General features: G+C 43.2%; 1 protein-coding gene across 1 annotated transcript in view; it reads left to right on the top strand.

The window, feature by feature from the left end:
• The window catches only part of LOC139422858 (unconventional myosin-Vb-like), a 76,295-nt gene extending 58,988 nt beyond the window's left edge, over window positions 1-17,307 (top strand). The window contains exons 28-39 of the mRNA XM_071174276.1: window positions 775-1,017; window positions 3,688-3,782; window positions 8,552-8,750; window positions 8,965-9,058; window positions 10,457-10,606; window positions 10,776-10,927; window positions 11,094-11,183; window positions 11,450-11,600; window positions 11,927-12,215; window positions 12,894-13,068; window positions 13,967-14,047; window positions 14,152-17,307. Coding sequence (XP_071030377.1) covers window positions 775-1,017; window positions 3,688-3,782; window positions 8,552-8,750; window positions 8,965-9,058; window positions 10,457-10,606; window positions 10,776-10,927; window positions 11,094-11,183; window positions 11,450-11,600; window positions 11,927-12,215; window positions 12,894-13,068; window positions 13,967-14,047; window positions 14,152-14,304 — 1,872 coding nt within the window. The 3' untranslated portion in view covers window positions 14,305-17,307. The remainder of the gene's footprint in view (window positions 1-774; window positions 1,018-3,687; window positions 3,783-8,551; window positions 8,751-8,964; window positions 9,059-10,456; window positions 10,607-10,775; window positions 10,928-11,093; window positions 11,184-11,449; window positions 11,601-11,926; window positions 12,216-12,893; window positions 13,069-13,966; window positions 14,048-14,151) is intronic.
• The last annotated feature ends 226 nt before the right edge of the window (window positions 17,308-17,533 follow it).

Raw genomic sequence — 17,533 nt, 5'->3', positions numbered from 1 at the left:
TAATCAGTTTAATATCAAATGATTGGCGTGCATGTAAACATACTCAATGTGGCAGCAATCACATATTATTCTGCTCTACACTGAGTGTACAAAATATTAAGAACACCTTCCTAATATTGAGTTGTACCCCTCCCCCCTTTGTCCTCAGAACAGCCTCCATTTGTCAGGGCGTGGACTCTACAAGGTGTCGAAAGCATTCCACACGGATGCTGGCCCATGTTAACGCCAATGCTTCCCACAGTGGTCAAGGTGGCTGGATGTCCTTTGGGTGGTGGACTATTCTTGATAAACATGGGGAAACTTTTGAGCATGAAACTCAGCAGCATTGCAGTTCTTGACACAAACAGGTGTGCATGGCACCTACTACCATACCCCGTTCAAAGAGACTTAAATATTTTGTCTTGCCCATTCACCCTCTGAATGGCACACATACAGAAGCCATTGCTCAGTTGTCTCGAGGCTTTAAAAATCCTTCTTTAACCTGTCTCCTCCCCTTCATCTACACTGATTGAAGTGGATTTAACAAGTGATATCAATAGGGGATCATAGCTTTCACCTGGATTCACGTTGTCAGTCTGTCATGGAAAGAGCAGGTGTTCTTAATGTTTTGTACACTCAGTGTATATTACTTTATTACTTTTATTGCTATCAATCACTGTCATTCTTTCCAACATTGAGCCTTGGTATTTAATCACTTTGATAACCAATGATTACATAAACTCAATTTTAGATTGCCAATAAATCTCTTTGTACTTTGGCCGTGTGTTTCCACAGAGGCAGGAGCTGGAGTCTGAGAACAAAAAGCTGAAGAACGACCTGAACGAACTGAGGAAGGCCATTGCTGACCGCGCCTCCCAGAACAGCTCCTCCAATGAGCTGCAGGATGGCTACAACCTGCTGCTTGGCCAGCTCAAAGCAGCCAATGAGGAACTGGAAGTGCGCAAGGAGGAGGTCCTCATCCTCAGGACTCAAATTGTCAGTGAAGCCCATCAGAAAGCGGAGACAACCAATCAGATCGTAAGTTGACAAACTGGGAGTTAAATTGACATGGCTTTGGTTGCCTGTACTTGGGAAATGCAGCATTGATTGTCCACTTTATATGTCCCTGTTTGCTTAGCAAAAGGTACAGGCACATTAATATACTTTAATATACACATTAATATACACAGATTATATACTTTTCTTGTTTGTGACTCTGGGTTGATGGGCAAAATGACTACAATGTGCTGAAACTTTATTGGGTCAAATCAGCCAGATTAAAAACACCAAGCTTTAAGCACCAGCTGTCAGAGCAGCTCACAGATGACTGCACCTGTATTCTATTCCCATCTATAATTTAGCCCAAACAACTACTTCTTCACCTACTGTATTTATTTATTTTGCTCCTTTGCACCCCATTATTTGTATTTCTACTTTGCACAATCTTCCACTGCAAATCAACCATTCCAGTGTTTTACTTGCTATATTGTATTTACTTCGCCACCATGGCCTTTTTTTTGCCTTTACCTTCCTTATCTCACCTCACTTGCTCACATCGTATATAGACTCATCTTTCTACTGTATTATTGACTGTATGTTTTGTTCATTCCATGTGTAACTCTGTGTTGTTGTATGTGTTGAACTGCTTTGCTTTATCTTGGCCAGGTCGCAATTGTAAATGAGAACTTGTTCTCAACTAGCCTACATGGTTAAGACTACAGTCTTCAACTTCTTACACAAAACAAAACAGTGGAATAAGAAACATTTGATCAAATGTTACATTCTAGTTGGGTTCAGACAACGGTACAGCCACACTACATTTAAAAATATATATATTTTAGTTATATAGCAGACACTCTTATACAGAGCTGCTTACTGTAGTGAGTGCATACATTTTCATACTTTTATTTACTGCTCCCCTGTGGGAATCGAACCCACAACCCTGGCGTTACAAGCTCCATGCTCTACCAACTGAGCCCCACAGATCATTAGTATGTATAGACTAGACTTATGACAGAGACTGGCCTCCAACAGAGATGGGACTAGGAGTGTAAAAGACTGGGAGTCGATGGCAGATCAGTCCTAACATGGTAATGTTCCTACAGTGTATTAACCTGATCTTATGTCCCAATGAAGAGCATTGTTAATGCGATCTCCCCATGCTGTTAAGCCGACTCAAGGACAGGAGAGCAGAAAGGATGATGGTGTGGAAGGCAGCAGAACAAACAGTCTTTAATCACGAGGCGTATCTCTCCAATTCTCACTCCTCCTCATGCCTCACAAAGACGTTTCCCTAACAGAGAGAGAGATGTGGCAGAAAGAGGAAGAGATCACTGTCAGTATCATGACTCTCTTTATGTGGCTGTCTAGTTAATATATCAGACTACTGAGCGGCTCTCTCCCAGTCCCACCTTCTAGGTTAGTCGAGGATATGCTTGGCGTGTCATACTCCTTAGAAGGATTTTTAATTAAAAATATATAAATAAAAAATAATTTCACCTTTATTTAACCAGGTAGGCCAGTTGAGAACAACTTCTCATTTACAACTGCGACCTGTCCAACATAAAGCAAAGCTGTGTGACAAACAACAACACAGAGTTACACATGGAATAAACAAACATACAGTCAATACCACAATAGAGAAAAACAAAATATATATACAGTGTGTGCAAATGGTGTGAGGAGGGAAGGCAATAAATAGGCCATAGTGGCAAAGTAATTACAATTTAGCAAATTAACACTGGAGTGATAGATGTGCAGATGATGATGTGCAAGTAGAAATACTGGTGTGCAAAAGAGCAAAAAAGTAAATAAAAACAATATGGGGATGAGGTAGGTAGATTGGATGGGTTATTTACAGATGGGCTGTGTACAGCTGCAGTGATCGGTAAGCTGCTCAGATAGCTGATGTTTAAAGTTAGTCAGGGAGATATAAGTCTCCAACATCAGCGATTTTTACAATTCATTCCAGTCATTGGCAGCAGAGAACTGGAAGGAAAGGCGGCCAAAGGAGGTGTTGGCTTTGGGGATGACCCGTGAGAAATGCCTGCTGGAGCGTGTGCTACGGGTGGGTGTTGTTATCGTGACCAGTGAGCTGAGATCAAGCGGAGCTTTACCTAGCAAAGACTTATAGATGACCTGGAGCCAGTGGGTCTGGTGACGAATATGTAGCGAGGGCCAGCCGACGAGAGCATACAGGTCGCAGTGGTGGGTGGTATATGGGGCTTTGGTGACAAAACGGATGGCACTGTGATAGACTGCATCCAATTTGCTGAGTAGAGTGTTGGAGGCTATTTGTGATTATGATTGACATGTCTTGCCCTCAGAGATGATGGCCTGTCTCCCTGATTATTCCTTCCCCAACTGATTGGTTCAGATGCAGACTTAGACAGGCGCTGGCCTGTAGTATGAAAGTGCGTTGAGGACAGTTTTACTACAATAAATGGGAAAGGAAAGGGGGATACCTAGTCAGTTGTACAACTGAAATGTGTCTTCCACATTTAACCGAACCCCTCATACTGTATGACTGAGGTTTATGAGTGAGTATTAAACACTGATTGGGTTTGATCTAAAGAGGGAAATAGATTAATCGATAAATGTCTGCATTATTCATTACCTTATAAAGCAGTTGTATCCACCAACTCTCTCCCAATGTCTTTACTACGGGTCTGATGGTATCGTAAATTTATCTCCCTCTCCTCTCCATAGGAAACCAATAACGTGCCTGAATGGACCAACAGCAAGAAGCCCATAGACAAGGAGGAGGCTGTGAGGGCCTACCATGGACTCTGTGAGTCTAAGAAGTAAGTTTGTCTTTCTGTACCTACTATTGTGAGTGCAGTAATGGAAAACAAACAGGCCTGTGATGAATATGGATGTTTCTGTTTTTTCTCTCATACCCACTGGTGCACAGAATGGGCAGCAATGTTTTTAAATGTAAATATCACATGGTTACTTATGGATTGGATTGAAAATTTGTCACACTGGTGGTTCAGCTTTCATTCTATGTAACTGCAGACAATTACATAAGTGTTGCCTACTGTAGTTTTGTCCAACTGGAGATTGCCTAGAGACGTTCACTACTGTACCTCTATGCCCAGCTTTCAGTTCTACTACCAACATCAGTCAGTTGTAGTCCAACAGACCCAGTTTAGCTACAGAATGTTCAAGAGAAGAGAATGACTTTATTATCCCTATGGGGACATTTTTTATTTATTTCACCTTTATTTAACCAGGTATGCTAGTTGAGAACAAGTTCTCATTTACAACTGTGACCTGGCCAAGATAAAGCAAAGCAGTTTGAAACATACAACAACACAGAGTTACTCATGGAGTAAACACACATACAGTCAATAATACAGCAGAAAAAATCTATATACAGTGTGTACAAATGAGGTAAGATAAGAGAGGTAAAGGCAATAAATAGGCCATGGTGGCGAAGTAATTACAATATAGCAATTAAACACTGGAATGGTAGATGTGCAGAAGATGAATGTGCAAGTAGAGATACTGGGGTGCAAAGGAGCAAGATAAATAAATAAATACATTATGGGGATGAGGTAGTTGGATGGGCTATTTACAGATGGGCTATGTACTTGTGCAGGGATCTGTGAGCTGCTCTGACAGCTGGTGCTTAAAGCTAGTGAGGGAGATATGAGTCTCCAGCTTCAGTGATTTTTGCAGTTTGTTCCAGTCATTGGCAGCAGAGAACTGGAAGGAAAGGTGGCTAAAGGAGGGATTGGCTTTGGGGGTGACTAGTGAGATATACCTGCTGGAGTGTGTGCAATTGGTGGGTGCTGCTATGGTGACCAGTGAGCTGAGACTTGTAGATGACCTGGAGCCAGTGGGTTTGGCGATGAGTATGAAGCGAGGGCCAGCCAACGAGAGCGTACAGGTCGCAGTGGTGGGTAGTATTTCGGGCTTTGGTGACAAAACGGATGGCACTGTGATAGACTGCATCCAATTTGTTGAGTAGAGTGTTGGAGGCTATTTTGTAAATGACATCGCCGAAGTCGAGGATTGGTAGGATGGTCAGTTTTACGAGGGTATGTTTAGCAGCATGAGTGAAGGATGCTTTGTTGCGAATAAAGGAAGCCAATTCTAGAGTTAATTTTGGATTGGAGATGCTTAATGTGAGTCTGGAAGGAGAGTCTACAGAGAGTTTACAGTCTAGCCAGACACCTAGGTATTGTGGTTGCGGCTCTGTGCGTACAGTGCCTTGAAAAGGTAGTCATCCCCCTTGCCGTTTTTTCTATTTTGTTGCATTACAACCTGTAATTTAAATAGATTTTTATTTGGATTTCATGTAATGGACATACACAAAATAGTCCAAATTGATTAAGTGAAATGAGAAAAAACCCAGAAAAGTGGTATGTATTCACCCCCTTTGCTATGAAGTCCCTAGATAAGACTTCATAGCCAACCAATTACCTTCAGAAGTCACATAATTAGTTAGATTGCACACAGGTGGACTTTATTTAAGTGTCACATGATCAGTCACATGATCTCAGTATATATACACCTGTTCTGAAAGGTCCCCGTGTCTGCAACACCGCTAAGCAAGGGTCACCACCAAGCAAGCGGCACCATGAAGACCAAGGAGCTCTCCAAACAGGTCAGGGACAAAATTGTGGAGAAGTACAGATCAGGGTTGGGTTCTAACAAAATATTAGAAACTTGGAACATCCCACGAAGCACCACTGAAATCCATTATTTAAAAAATGGAAAGAATATGTCACCTCAACAAACCTGCCAAGAGAGGGCCGCCCACCAAAACTCCCGGACCAGGCAAGGAGGGCATTTATCAGAGAGGCAGCAAAGAGACCAAAGATACCCTGAGGTAGCTACAAAGCTCCACAGCGGAGATTGGAGTATCTGCCCATAGGACCACTTTAAGCCGTACACTCCACAGAGCTGGGCTTTACAGAAGATTGGCCAGAAAAAAATAAGCAAACACGTTTGGTGTTCACCAAAAGGCATGTGGGAGACTCCCTATACATATGGAGGAAGGTACTCTGATCAGATGAGACTAAAATTAATTTTTTTGGCCATCATGGAAAACGCTATGTCTGGCGCAAACCCAACACCTCCCATCACCCCGAGAACATCATCCCCACAGTGAAGCATGGTGGTGGCAGCATCATGCTGTGGGAATGTTTTCATCGGCAGGGACTGGGAAACTGGTCAGAATTAAAAGAATGCTAGATAGCGCTAAATACAGGGAAATTCTTGAGGGAAACCTGTTTCAGTCTTCCAGAGATTTGAGACTGGGACGGAGGTTCACCTTCCAGCAGGACAATGACCCTAAGCATACTGCTAAAGCATCACTCGAGTGGTTTAAGGGGAAACATTTAAATGTCTTGGAATGGCCTAGTCAAAGCCCAGACCTCAATCCAATTGAGAATCTGTGGTATGACTTAAAGATTGCTGTACACCAGCGGAACCCATCACACTTGAAGGAGCTGGAGCAGTTTTGCCTTGAAGAATGGGCAAAAATCCCAGTGGCTAGATGTGTTAAGCTTATTGAGACAAACCCCAAGAGACTTGCAGCTGTAATTGCTGCAAAAGGTGGCTCTACAAAGTATTGACTATGGGAGGGTGAATAGTTATGTTATGTTATTGTTATTAGTTATGTCAAGTTTTCAGTTTTTTGTCTTATTTCTTGTTTGTTTCACAAGAAAAAATATTTTGCATCGTCAGTGGTAGGCATGTTGTGTAAATCAAATGATACAAACCCACAAAACATCTATTTTATTCCAGGTTGTAAGGCAACAAAATAGGAAAAATGCTAAGGGGGGTGAATACTTTCGCAAGGCACTGTACATTAAAAATACAATCCGAAATAGACAGAAGACACACACAGACAATATAAAGTGCAGTTCATGAGCGATTAATGATCATCTGTACTCTACAGTATATACACTATACACGATAGAACATTCTGTCAACTGCAATGTTAGTTGTAGGCCAGTCCGCTGGTCCTACTGGTGGTTTTAGACGTTCAGGAACCTTACTGCCCCTGGGACAAAGAATCGTTTGACTCTATTCCTCTAGTGACCTGTAACATTTTCCAGAGGAGAGTATCTCAAAACTCCTGCTGAAAGGGATGTTTGGGGTGCGTCAGTCCCTGACAGACAGACAGATAAACCAAAAAGCTATTTCAGTGCAACTTTTCCCAAATTAACATTTTAACTAGGCTAGACCCGAGAGACAGTTCTGAATTATCACATTGTCGGTTGGCATTTTCCTCTCAGAGTAACATCAGGTCATCTTTCTAATCAAAACTGTCCCCATCATTCTGATGTTCTGGTGAAATACTGATGGCAAACTGCACACTGATTTTGATTCCACCCCATTGTGGTTGACACAGTGGTATTGTAGATGGCTCTCAGATTACCAGGGAGGGAAGACATTTTTGTTACTCATGATGAACCCCTCGAAGCACACAGATTCATCTCGACCCAGACCAATCTTCCATTCCCTCGTCATCTATTCCTGTCCTTTTTATATTTATCTTTCATTCTGTGTCCTAGCCCGGCTGGAGGAATCTAGCCTAGACATCGGGGTTATTTAGCACCTCTGTTGTATCTGGAGAGCAGAACCTTTTAACCTAGAGGGAAGTGTTAGACATCATCGTTATGGCAACATGACCCAGCAGTAATGAGAGGCAGGTGGCCATATAATGACACCCTCTCACCCTGCAGGAATGGTCTGGTTTTAAAAGGGTAAACATCCCTGTGAGTGTAGGTGCATATAGAAGCTTTTGCTTGGAGAGAGGTCCTTCACTGTGCTTTAGAGGAGATGATAGTCTGTGTCTGTCTGTCTCTGTCTGTCTGTACCTCTTTTGTGTGTGTGTGTGTGTGTGTGTGTGTGTGTGTGTGTGTGTGTGTGTGTGTGTGTGTGTGTGTGTGTGTGTGTGTGTGTGTGTGAGGGCTTTTTGCTAAGTCAGTTATAAGATTTTAACTGCAAAATCTCTGGTTCCTCTTGAGGTTTCTGCTCTAACTCTCTGTGGTGCTAACTCCTCTTGCTCTGTTCTGTTTTCATCTGTCCATTTTCTTTCACTTCCTCCTCCTCTTTCTTCCTTTCTTTGTCTCTCTCTGTCTCTGTCTGTCTCTCTCTCCTGCCTTGCCGGCGGCAGCAAAGCTTCAGACTGGGGTTATTTGAATGAAGATGGCGAGCTGGGCCTGGCATACCAGGGTCTAAAGCAAGTGGCCAGGTTGTCGTCTTCTGCTTTCCTGCTCCACTTACTGTCTTCCTGCTTACTGCCTTCTCTACTTACTGCCTTCCTGCTTAATCTCCTACCCCCTTCCTATGTCTGTGGTAAAATAGAACATTTAATGGGACAAAAATAATCTCAAACTGTGGCGGTTATGATGTTAATGACATATGAAGCCATATTTAATAGTCTCCACACTATGGTACAGGAATTCTACAAGGTAGAAGTTTGAAGGTTTGGTCAGCTTTAGGCTTATTGTAACCACCCCCCCCTCTCCTTCTTCTTCTCCCTGTCTCCCTCAACCCCTCTCTCCTTTTTCTTCTTCTCCCTGTCTCCCCCTCAACCCCTCTCTCCCAGGCTGCTGGAGGCCCAGCTTCAGTCTCAGGCCAGGAAGCACGAGGATGAGCTGGCAGCGTTCAACACCCAGATTGAGCTGCTGAAGGACGACATAGAGAAGAAACAGGAGATGCTGAACCACACTATGTCTCTGTCCCCTGAGGCCCAGGTGGAATACAGCGTCCAGCAGGAGATCACCCGCCTCACCAACGACAACCTGGTGAGAACACTGCAACCTCCTACCCCCTACACAATCATCCATATAATCATATTATTCATTATGAGCCAGAAGGCTAAACTACTCCTATATCAGCACTCCTCCTTTGAGACTCTTTGTGCATACGGACCCAAGGACACCTATTGGAATGGAACAGCCCAGAGCTCTGAAAGTTATAGTGTTGTGTCGACCTTCTTGAATGTTTCTGCTACTACAGGACTTAAAAGAGCTTGTGGAGAAACTGGAGAAGAACGAGAGGAAGCTGAAGAAGCAGCTGAGGATCTACATGAAGAAAGTTCCAGATATGGAAGGTGAGAGAGCTTGAAGTCCTAATGAATGCTGTCTGTATTGGTCTCACTAAGCTGTAATACAGGCCCAGTGAATACTGTCTGTATTGGTCTCACTAAGCTGTAATACAGGCCCAGTGAATACTGTCTGTATTGGTCTCACTGAGCTGTAATACAGGCCCAGTGAATACTGTCTCTATTGGTCTCACTGAGCTGTAATACAGGCCCAGTGAATACTGTCTGTATTGGTCTCACTGAGCTGTAATGAAGGCCCAGTGAATACTGTCTGTATTGGTCTCAACTGAGCTGTAATACAGGCCCAATGAATACTGTCTGTATTGGTCTCAGTAAGCTGTAATACAGGCCCAGTGAATACTGTCTGTATTGGTCTCACTAAGCTGTAATACAGGCCCAGTGAATACTGTCTGTATTTGTCTCACTAAGCTGTAATACAGGCCCAGTGAATACTGTCTGTATTGGTCTCACTAAGCTGTAATACAGGTCTAATGAATACTGTCTGTATTGGTCTCACTAAGCTGTAATACAGGCCCAGTGAATACTGTCTGTATTGGTCTCACTAAGCTGTAATACAGGCCCAGTGAATACTGTCTGTATTGGTCTCACTAAGCTGTAATACAGGCCTAATGAATACTGTCTGTATTGGTCTCACTAAGCTGTAATACAGGCCCAGTGAATACTGTCTGTATTGGTCTCACTAAGCTGTAATACAGGCCCAGTGAATACTGTCTGTATTGGTCTCACTGAGCTGTAATACAGGCCTAGTGAATACTGTCTGTATTGGTCTCACTGAGCTGTAATACAGGCCCAGTGAATACTGTCTGTATTGGTCTCACTGAGCTGTAATGAAGGCCTAGTGAATACTGTCTCTATTGGTCTCACTGAGCTGTAATACAGGCCTAGTGAATACTGTCTGTATTGGTCTCACTGAGCTGTAATACTGGCCTAGTGAATACTGTCTGTATTGGTCTCACTGAGCTGTAATACAGGCCTAGTGAATACTGTCTGTATTGGTCTCACTGAGCTGTAATACAGGCCTAGTGAATACTGTCTGTATTGGTCTCACTGAGCTGTAATACAGGCCTAGTGAATACTGTCTGTATTGGTCTCACTGAGCTGTAATACAGGCCCAGTGAATACTGTCTGTATTGGTCTCACTGAGCTGTAATACAGGCCCAGTGAATACTGTCTGTATTGGTCTCACTGAGCTGTAATGAAGGCCCAGTGAATATTGTCTGTATTGGTCTCACTGAGCTGTAATACAGGCCCAGTGAATACTGTCTGTATTGGTCTCACTGAGCTGTAATGAAGGCCTAGTGATGGACCTACAGTATGATGGTTAATATGTATTACTATGATGATTATGGCAATATAAGTGACCACTTTGTCTTCTGCCCTTTCCAGTGTCTTTGACTGCAGCATCATCCCAGCCCACCAAGGCCAAACCACAGTTGACCCGTCAGGTGACTGTCCAGCGCAGAGAGAAGGACTTTGAGGGCATGCTGGAGTACTACAAGGAGGACGAGGCTCTGCTGGTCAAAACACTCATCACTGGTACGACATTGCAGCTCAAATCAGCTACGATATGACCGCATCACAAGTACAACACCTGTCCAGTCCAGAACGTAACATTATATTCTCAAATCCACACGATTACTACAATGATCACTGAAATTGTGGATGAACTTGTTTCAGTGTTATTATGTTCTGTTTGGTGTTCCAGACATGAAGCCCAATGCTGTATCAGCAACAGTGCCCTGCCTACCTGCCTACATCCTCTTCATGTGCATCCGCCATGCGGACTACATCAACGATGATCAGAAGGTCCACTCTCTGCTCACCTCCACCATCAACGCCATTAAGAAGGTCCTCAAGGTACAGATACAGAGTTCTACTCACACATATGGATTGAGATTTCATACATATTTTAATGTCTGTTTGCGATGGATCTTTGGAAGTCAGTTGCAAGAAAAGATTGGTCAGAAATAAAGTACAGCGATTCTGGTATTTAACACACTTTCATTTTGCAATTCCAATGCAGAAAAACAATAATGACTTTGAGATGACCTCCTTCTGGCTGGCCAACACGAGTCGTCTGCTGCACTGTCTCAAGCAGTACAGTGGAGATGAGGTGAGACTTACTTTGATGTCTCAGAGATCATTCTGCTCATTAAAGACTGTCAAGAGATGCTAGATGTTCAGTACCTGAGCTCATTGAAATAAGAGGTAGATTGTCAGACATTTTATGCAATCGGATTACTCCTTGATCTCTCTCCATACACAATGCATTTTAAAGATGTACAGACTTTTGTAAATACAACATCAATACACTTGTTGTAAACTCTACAAATTGTAACTCTCTACAACTGTCATCCCTGTCTTGTTGTGTGTTCCCAGGCGTTTATGACTCAGAACACAGCCAAACAGAATGAGCACTGCCTGAAGAACTTTGACCTGGCAGAGTACCGCCAGGTGCTGAGTGATCTCTCCATTCAGATCTACCAGCAGCTCATCAAGGTGGCAGAGCACATGATGCAGCCCATGATCGGTGAGGAGCTGGGGGAGCTAGGGGCCAAGAGCTGTATGGTCCAAAGATTAGGGACAATGGAATTGGAAAGGGACTAACTTTTTCTTAATTCTGGGTTGATTTTACCGCTGTTTTCACATTGATATATTTACTTACATGATATTTGGCTTTTATACTGTATGTTTATTCCCTTCTATTACTGATCTACGTTTACACAGTTCAGTACTTATAGTTCAGTACTTATGTTTCCTAAAATTAGATGAGTAAACAATCAAACCTATAGAAATGTATTAATTAATTAATGAATCAGTTGCATGAACGACTATCTCCTTCCTTCCCCCGGACAGTGTCGGCCATGTTGGAGAGTGAGAGCATCCCCAGCCTGGCGGGAGTAAAGCCCATGGGTTACAGGAACCGCTCCTCCAGTATGGACGGGGAGGGCCCGGGAAGCTACACCCTAGAGGCCCTGATCAGACAGCTGGGCCAGTTCCACAGTGTGATGGGCGAGCACGGCCTGGACCCAGAGATAGCAGGCCAGGTAGTCCGGCAGCTGTTCTACAGCATCAACGCTGTCACCCTCAACAACCTGCTGCTCAGGAAAGACGTCTGTTCCTGGAGCACTGGCATGCAGCTCAGGTATGTTTACATATATACAGAACCTTGCTGGGGATGTTCTATATTACTAGGGCTTGTTTTTTTTAATAAGAGCTGACCATGAAGAACTCCAGGTTCTTAAAGGGAAACTCCACCCAAAAACTATGTTTTGGTATTTGTTTCATTATTCCACTGTTGATATAGTCCCAACATGTTTTGCATGTCAGCAATCAAGTTTTCAAGATATTGGACTTTCATGATGTAAAGTGTCACCGGCCACATCAACATGATGATGCAAAATGGGACTGTATGTCTTTAATTATTTGTTATTTTTATCTCTTACTTTTTTTTAGGTATATTTTTTTGATGAAGCCTCAGACTCGAGTGAGGAAGTCTAAGCTTAGGTTGGCAGGGATGTGCAGGGTCTCCAGGCTGAGGGCAGAAGGGATGTTGGGGAACCTGTTGTATTCGGCACATGTGACAAATACAATTAGATTTGATATGAACAGTGGACTAATGAAACAAAATATATACATATCATTTTTGGGTGGAGTTTCCCTTTAACGGTACATACTGTATTGCTGAGAGGACAGGAGCACACAGTACTGTTACAGAGAGGGAGAAGAACTGTAGCTCATTACAGTAGCATAATGGGTTTGATGAAGGCTATTCACTTAACAGGTGGCTCTGTACTAAGTGTGTTTCACTGTGATTGGTCAGGTACAACATCAGTCAGATGGAGGAGTGGCTGAGGGGGAAGAACCTTCACCAGAGCGGGGCGGTGGTTAACATAGAGCCCGTTATCCAGGCCGCCCAGCTGCTGCAGGTCAAGAAGAAGACGTCCCAGGATGCCGAGGCGATCTGCTCCCTGTGCACCTCTCTCACCATGCAGCAGGTACACTTAAACACCTATTACACAAACCTGTTACAAATCTGTTGCACATCACCAATCTTAATGCATCCAGCACACAGAGCTCCACTCTCATCATCACATCACCAATCTTACTGCATCTAGCACACAGAGCTCCACTCTCATCATCACATCACCAATCTTACTGCATCTAGCACACAGAGCTCCACTCTCATCATCACATCACCAATCCTACTGCATCCAGCACACAGAGCTTCACTCTCATCATCACATCACCAATCTTACTGCATCCAGCACACAGAGCTCCACTCTCATCATCACATCACCAATCTTACTGCATCCAGCACACAGAGCTCCACTCTCATCATCACATCACCAATCTTACTGCATCCAGCACACAGAGCTCCACTCTCATCATCACATCACCAATCTTACTGCATCCGGCACACAGAGCTCCACTCTCATCATCACATCACCAATCCTACTGCATCCGGCACACAGAGCTCCACTCTCATCATCACATCACCAATCTTACTGCATCCAGCACACAGAGCTCCACTCTCATCATCACATCACCAATCCTACTGCATCCAGCACACAGAGCTCCACTCTCATCATCACATCACCAATCTTACTGCATCCGGCACACAGAGCTCCACTCTCATTATCACATCACCAATCCTACTGCATCCGGCACACAGAGCTCCACTCTCATCATCACATCACCAATCTTACTGCATCCAGCACACAGAGCTCCACTCTCATCATCACATCACCAATCTTACTGCATCCAGCACACAGAGCTCCACTCTCATCATCACATCACCAATCCTACTGCATCCGGCACACAGAGCTCTACTAACAACTCTATGTCTCAAAGTTCACAGGAAGAGTATTAACCAGTGTCTTGTTTGTCGTACAGATCGTAAAAATTCTCAACCTCTACACCCCACTCAACGAGTTTGAGGAAAGAGTCACTGTGTCCTTTATCCGAAACATCCAGGTAACAATACTTAATCTATTTAATCATTTATTTTCGGTCAATTTTTATATTTTTTCTTTTATATATATTTTTGAACCAAATGTTGTCTATCTTGTTGTCCTCAGAATCGTCTGCAGGATAGGAACGATGTCCCAATGCTCCTGGTGGACACCAAGCACACCTTCCCTGTCCTGTTCCCCTACACCCCTTCCGCCCTCAGCCTGGAGACCCTGCACATCCCTGCCAACCTAAGCCTAGACTTCCTCACTCGAGTCTGAGGCTTCAGCAAGGCCTACCACAGGCCTGGTTCTTAGCAAAGAAGAGCAGAGCCTAAAAGAGCTCCCTCTAACCTGGGTAACTTACTTCCAGCTGTTGATCTCAACAGCAGAGGGCGACAAGACTCCAGGACTCACTGGAAGACAAAGAACCTTCCAACTGACCAACAATGGAGTCTGTCAAGTCTCTGTCTGTGTCTGTGTAAATCCAGCAGAATGTGGTATTAAGTCATCCTTTTTACCTGTCCACAACTGCAGCCTCCCTTGGTGTCTTCTACAGCTGACTATTGAGATGCTGCGCTTCAATGATTAACCATCAGTTCTGTCCCATGCAGTAATTTATTTTATTCATTGTAAGAAGTCTTTATGGTAAGCCCACTGTAATTAATTCCTCTCACAGATGAAATGAATCTGTCTAAATGTGTGCACTCACACTTCCATTGACAAAGCATTCATTTCCAGTTAGCCACTCTGCCTAGCATTCAAGGTGTCTTGTTCTACTGTGTAACTGTCTGTCTTCCTCATGATGAGTTAATTCTCTATGTCTCAGCCGTACTCCTCTTTAGGAGCAGACAGGAGCAGCACTGCATTGCAGTGGCTCTGCTGCACACAGCCCTGTAGCTCTGCTTCTCTCTATCTTACCTACGCCTTGAGGAATCCTCAGTATTCTGAGGCTCAAGTTTTATTTGGTATCTTAAAAATAGTTTCTTCTGTCTTTAGATAAGAGCACACTGTTTCCTGCATGATCCAGGAAGTCTGAAGCTCTCAGCAGAGAGATGTGTTGTTGTTTTTACTCTGAATTCAATTTATCTGACTCTGCTATCTCATTGAAACGTTCGGTATCGTCTCAGAATAAGGAGAAACAAAGCCAAGCTTTATGTAAGTGAGGATTAAGTAAGTCCGATAGATGCATGTGTCGGTGAACTTGAGTAGAGAGGGCAGGAGAAAGTGCATTTTAAAATGGAACTAGAGAGGTGTAATACACAAGACATTGAGTGTAAAGTGCGGAGTAAGATGACAGAAATTCCAGCAGGACAGTCTTAGCCTGGTTCCAGATCTGTTTGTGCTGTCTTGCCAACTCCTGCATGGCATGACGATGACTGGCAGGTGTTGGTAAGACGGCACCAACAGATTTGTGGCCATGCCAGGACAGTCTGCTGCAGGACAGAGCGATTCAATGGAAGTGAGAGACTGTTTATTAGTAAGTGAGACCAGAGAAAATGAGAAGTACCACCAGACAGGTAGAGGAAGAGCCACCCAGCTATCAAAGACTACTGATGAGAGGACTAATGAAACCTGACAGTACATTTTGATCCCAAGTAATCGAGAGCGACATTTGTCTGATTTCTCAAAGGATGTCTTCTTTGTTGCCGTTTCCTTGGACTGCCGTTACAGTTGTGATGCAGAGAGTATGTGGAAGGTCGAGGTAACTTCATTATGATACTCCGACACCCTCGGTCTTCACTTGAGATAAAGTGCCCTCAGCTCCATGAAACTGGAGTAAATAATAAAAGATCATGTCTGCAACTCCACTGTGTTTCTGCTTCGTTCTGCCAATCCTATTGGTTAGAAAACACTAATACTGGTGTTGCTCCTCTGTGGAGTTGTAAGCGCCTTTTCAGATCCCAGAACCATTAGTGAGCAGTTCCCCTAGCCTCCTTTCAGAGATATCAGAGCAGCTTTTACTAGAGCAAAGCCGGTGTGTGGAAGGTCTCTAGCTACTAACAATGCCAGTAATGTGTACAGGAGCATCCCTGATTCACCTCGTGTTTTGTTTGGAATATGTTAATTGGTCCTGTTTCTTTTTGAATACAATGGGAGTTTTTATGGTAAAGGGGGACAGAGTTGTTCTAACGCTACTACTCGCCCACTTTGAGTGTCATTCCTTTTCCTCTGTATGTTTCGCACAGTGTGTTTTTATAACTTAGTCCTCTGTGGATTGTGGGACATTATAGCAGAGAGTTTGACTCTCTTGTGGGACATTATAGCAGAGAGTTTGACTCTCTTGTGGGACATTATAGCAGAGAGTTTGACTCTCTTGTGGGACATTATAGCAGAGAGTTTGACTCTCTTGTGGGACATTATAGCAGAGAGTTTGACTCTCTTGTGGGACATTATAGTAGAGTTCCAATAACACCCTCTCTGCTGCTCTCTGTCAGTTATAAAGAATTTGGTATTGCTTATGTTAAGACTGGAAGAGTGATGCCGTAACGTTGGTGGTATACCCAATACATTACTGGGAGCTTGTATATAGTGTGTGACTCTTTATTTTTATAGCCTACAGTTTACTCACCATTAGTCAGCACCTCCTACACAACATTTTGTGAGTGTGAGCCAACACATGCTTTTTTATACGACTGGAAGTTCACCACTTTTCACTGCATTCCACACTATATGTCAAAACTCACGATCATATACCCATTATATCATGTTATACACACAATAATATATTTCACATGGGCCACACCCCCAGAGAGGCCTTTAGTCTATGGGCCCTGTGTGCCATAAACGTTTGATAAATGTATACATTGTTTGTGTTTTCTATGTCATAAGTTTCATTGCTGAAATTGAACAGGAGTAAATGAACTGGTGTGTGATTTAGAGTATGGATGCAAGCATTGATACATTGATATGTTGTCCTTAATTGTTGATGTGTTTTATTGAAGTGTGTTGCATGTATGCAGAATAGTACATGTTGCACAATATCAATTTGGTGACATGGTGAATTTATGTACTTAAATTAATAGATGTTACATGACGCATTGAAAACTCCCAATGATCTGGTTTTGTGGATGAGTAAATGATAAGTACATTCATATGCCAGTGGTTTGATGGTCGGGGTGAAGTATAGTTTTTCTCTTATATCTCTATAATTAGGAAACTTATTTAGTCAGTGGGTGAAAATAATATACAATGTATTGACTCAGTTTGAACAAAATGTAACCTCACAATCTTTCTTAGAAAAAAATGGTATTACAAAAGGCCAAATAAAAAATAGAAAATGTTGAATACATGTTGTGTTGTGAATTATGTACTGAAAATACTTTGGGGGTTTTGATAGAATACCAAAAACCAACTTCAGAATTGCATTATAAGCTGTGTGGAGTTCCCCTGGGGAAGTTTTAAACTACTCAGAAGGACAGCTCACTCTGTCCTAAAGACCTGCCAGTATACTTTAACAGCACTGTATAGGCACGGCAGCATGGTGCATCTGCATTGGTGTTGTGTGAGA

This window comes from Oncorhynchus clarkii, chromosome 12 (genome assembly GCF_045791955.1).
Source record: "Oncorhynchus clarkii lewisi isolate Uvic-CL-2024 chromosome 12, UVic_Ocla_1.0, whole genome shotgun sequence".
Classification (NCBI taxonomy): domain Eukaryota; kingdom Metazoa; phylum Chordata; class Actinopteri; order Salmoniformes; family Salmonidae; genus Oncorhynchus; species Oncorhynchus clarkii.
This window is presented reverse-complemented; position numbering and strand designations above follow the sequence as displayed.